Raw genomic sequence first — 3,364 nt, 5'->3', positions numbered from 1 at the left:
CATGAAAATAGTGTGGTCATTCATAAGAGAGAAACAAAACCTCTCGATGAATAGGATTTTCTTTTTCAGCCTAACCTTCTTACTAATAATATAAAGACCAGGAGAGAATAAGGAGACAAAAATAATATCTTACAGTGAATTGAAGCCAAGCCACAATCCAACCATTAGCTTTGTATGCAGCTAAAGAAATAGACACTCATTAATTGAGCTTGCAATTGTCAGCTGATTGAGTTGAATATCAACTTGATGCTAAGCATCTGTGATGGAACAAACTAATCATATTTCTTTGGGTAATAAAATCTAATTAAAATCCAACAATAGAGGGTGAATCCTTACCAAAAAATAAAACAAGGAACAATCAACCAAAGAAAACTTCAAATGGTTCAACATTGTTGCCTAGACATGACATAAGAGAAAAGGCTAGTGAAGAAAATACTACAGTTGCAATCAAAACTCTCTCTTGCCATGAAGCTCCTCCAATCTCAACGGTTAGCCTTGGCAACTCGCTCAATCTCATCCTTTTTCTTGATGGCGTAGCTGAGATATACATGTAATATAACACAGTCAGCCAACATATTATAAGACCAGAATAGGGAACAGAACTCACTAAAAACAGAGAGAATCAGTGCAATATATTTTTCAAGAGATATATCTAAGCTATCTTTTACCTGTTGGATGAACCCTTTGCTGCGTTAATGAGTTCATCGGCCAAGCATTCAGCTATTGTCTTGATGTTCCTGAATGCAGACTCGCGAGCACCAGTAGTGAGCAGATAAATAGCTTGATTGACACGCCTCAAAGGAGAGATATCAACAGCTTGTCGTCTAACAACACCAGCAGAGCCAATACGTGTTGCATCTTCTCTTGGTCCACTGTAGCAACCAAAAATATTCAAAGAAACAAAACATTATAAGATAATGTGAAAGGCATACTAAAAAGAAAGTCCATTAATGGAGTTAATATAAACTGCTCAAGGTAAAACTAAATCTTCATGTGGTGTTATAGCACACTTGACAGTGTAACTCTGCAGATTGTATACCTGTTGATGACAGCATCAACAATAACTTGGATGGGATTCTGATCAGTCAACAAGTGAATAATTTCCATGGCATGTTTCATAATCCTAACAGCCATCAGCTTCTTTCCATTGTTCCGCCCGTGCATCATCAGAGAATTTGTGAGCCTCTCCACAATTGGGCATTGGGCTTTTCTGAACCGCTTGACAGAGTACCTGCCAGCTGTGTGGGGGACATAGGTAGCATGCTTAGCTGGATTCACAGCGACGTAGTCCAGCAAAGACATGTCTCCAATCTGTATGAAACCAGAACTTAGTCAAAAACCCAACATGTAAACATGGCACTGCTGCAGGCAGAGCGGTAACCATCACAACATGAAGAGTGATGTCTTTTGTTGAACAGTCACTCCAGTTAGTCTCTTAGATGCACAAAATGGCATGTCATCCAATTCAAGGCATTTATTCATTGTCTATATTCAGATAAGAAAATTCCAAAAGACTGGAATGAATGGCATGAATCACTCTTCCAATACTTTCCATGCATTATTTAAAAGTATGTTTCTGTCAGCACACTAAGGACCCACCAACACAAATTCAAAATTGATTGAGGTTACAACAAAGTTCATTGGATCATTCAAGTGGGAGCCCTAAGCACTTACAACTGTTTTCCCCAGCTGGTAATAAGGTACCAAATCAGTATTACTAATTCCTCTTATCAACAACCATGAAATAGACTTGTCCGTTCAACAGGCAAATGACAGTAGCTAAGTACCAAGCTAACCATAGGGGCAATTACAACAGGCATTCGCATATTGATTAACAATAATGGTTATGACTTGACTACAATCGGACATGGCAAGGCACATTTTACTAGTTTGTTTGTGTTCCTCCAGATACCCCATCCCTAAAGTTCACGCTCTATAAGCCAACTGGGACATTCCAGCATAGGCTAAACTCCACCTAATAGAACCCCGGATATACAGTTCAAACTGTCAAGGACCGAGAATAAGGAAAGCCAGAGACTCGAGCCGTATTCCTTTCCATAGAGGCCGATTTTAACATATATTTTGACATTGTTGGAACCAAATGGCAAAATAAGATGGTATACGCAAAGGGCATCGATTCTGTTCGACTTCAAAAACAACAGCCCACTCATATCAGATTCGATCAACGCATTTGCCCAGGGTAGTTTTTTTAACACAATGCTAATGTATTAACTCAAAAATGAAAATGAAACGAAAATAATCTAATATAGTATATCCATTTCATATGTACATCATCAAAAACAGTATTTTCAGCAGCAGATTTGAAATCCGAAACTCAAAGCTTCCAACAGATCTAACCAAATGGCACATGCAACAACTTTGTTCACTAGATTTCCATTGAAAAACTAAGAAAAATATCACGATTTCAACCTGGACTTCGTCGAAGCTCCAGCGGTTGAAGAGCTTCACTTCGGTGGGCTTCTTCTCATCGTCAATCACGGCAATGGCTGCCATTCTCCTCCTCTGTTAGGTTGCTGAGAAAACTGAGGAAAACAAAAGAATTTTATAAGCAAGAAGAAAGAAGAAAAATGAAAGAATTTCAGAGACGAGAACCGCAGCCAACCTCGGAGCAAAGACGATGAGAAGAGAAGAGTGAAACCCTAGGGTTTTGTCTTTGCTTATACGGGAGGCCGGTATTATCAAATGACGCTTCTGCCCCTCTTTCTTCGATGGAGTTAAGAGACTGTCACGGTCTTTCGGGAGTTTTTTTTTCTGCCTAGGGTTCTGAAGGCGGGCCCTGAGTTGACCTGGGCCTTTGGTTTACAGGCCATCAAGTTTTTCAGCCCAGGGATTTTGTGAGGCCTTTTGTATTGGGCTGTTTCCGATGAAAAGACTTCATTTGAGGGTATTACAGTCAATTTCATAGTTTATATTGGTTGGGTTCTGAAGTGGGCCTGGGTAAGAAGGGGACATGGGAAAGCCCACCCAACTTAAGGCCCAATGTCTATGGGCTTTTTACATTTTACTAGTTTCCCACATTCATTTAGGCATAAACAAGTCATATATTTACTAGGTTTTTTACTCATTAATTTAGGAATTAATTGGAATTATTACAACCATTAATATTAAAAATCTAAAATTAAAACAAAAAAAATTATTAAAAATAATTAAATATTGATGAAAATTTTGTTTAAGATAACTTTAGGAATATGTAAAGTATAAAAATTAAATAAATATTAAAATCGTGACAAATAAAAGCAAATAATAAATCATGAAAACTAAAAAAATTACAAAAACACATTAAATTTTGAATTGATGCACCATCCTACAAATTTACCTAAAAATGCAAAAGCCCATCCGTGAG

The 3,364-nt window shown here is 37.8% G+C and overlaps 1 protein-coding gene across 1 annotated transcript; it reads right to left on the bottom strand.

The window, feature by feature from the left end:
* Positions 1-260: 260 nt before the first annotated feature.
* Positions 261-2,755, bottom strand: LOC100232926 (small ribosomal subunit protein uS7). The gene is made up of 5 exons (XM_002266700.5): positions 2,624-2,755; positions 2,431-2,543; positions 1,040-1,311; positions 669-872; positions 261-537 (listed from the first exon to the last, which is right to left on the bottom strand). Exons 2-5 carry the CDS (start codon positions 2,512-2,514, stop codon positions 483-485), a joined length of 615 nt encoding a protein of 204 aa, XP_002266736.1. The 5' UTR covers positions 2,515-2,543; positions 2,624-2,755; the 3' UTR covers positions 261-482.
* Positions 2,756-3,364: the final 609 nt, after the last annotated feature.

This window comes from Vitis vinifera, chromosome 4 (genome assembly GCF_030704535.1).
Source record: "Vitis vinifera cultivar Pinot Noir 40024 chromosome 4, ASM3070453v1".
In the NCBI taxonomy this organism is placed as follows: domain Eukaryota; kingdom Viridiplantae; phylum Streptophyta; class Magnoliopsida; order Vitales; family Vitaceae; genus Vitis; species Vitis vinifera.
Note: the sequence above shows the minus strand (reverse complement) of the source record. Positions and strands in the feature narration are given on the sequence as shown.

Excerpts from the sequence above, each read along its gene's own strand:
- LOC100232926 (XM_002266700.5), bottom strand. The coding sequence starts at position 2,514 with ATGGCAGCCATTGCCGTGATTGACGATGAGAAGAAGCCCACCGAAGTG. Across the intron at positions 873-1,039 it reads GTTGATGCTGTCATCAACAG|TGGACCAAGAGAAGATGCAA; the intron begins GTATACAATCTG and ends TGGTTGCTACAG. Across the intron at positions 538-668 it reads GCAAAGGGTTCATCCAACAG|CTACGCCATCAAGAAAAAGG; the intron begins GTAAAAGATAGC and ends TGTATATCTCAG.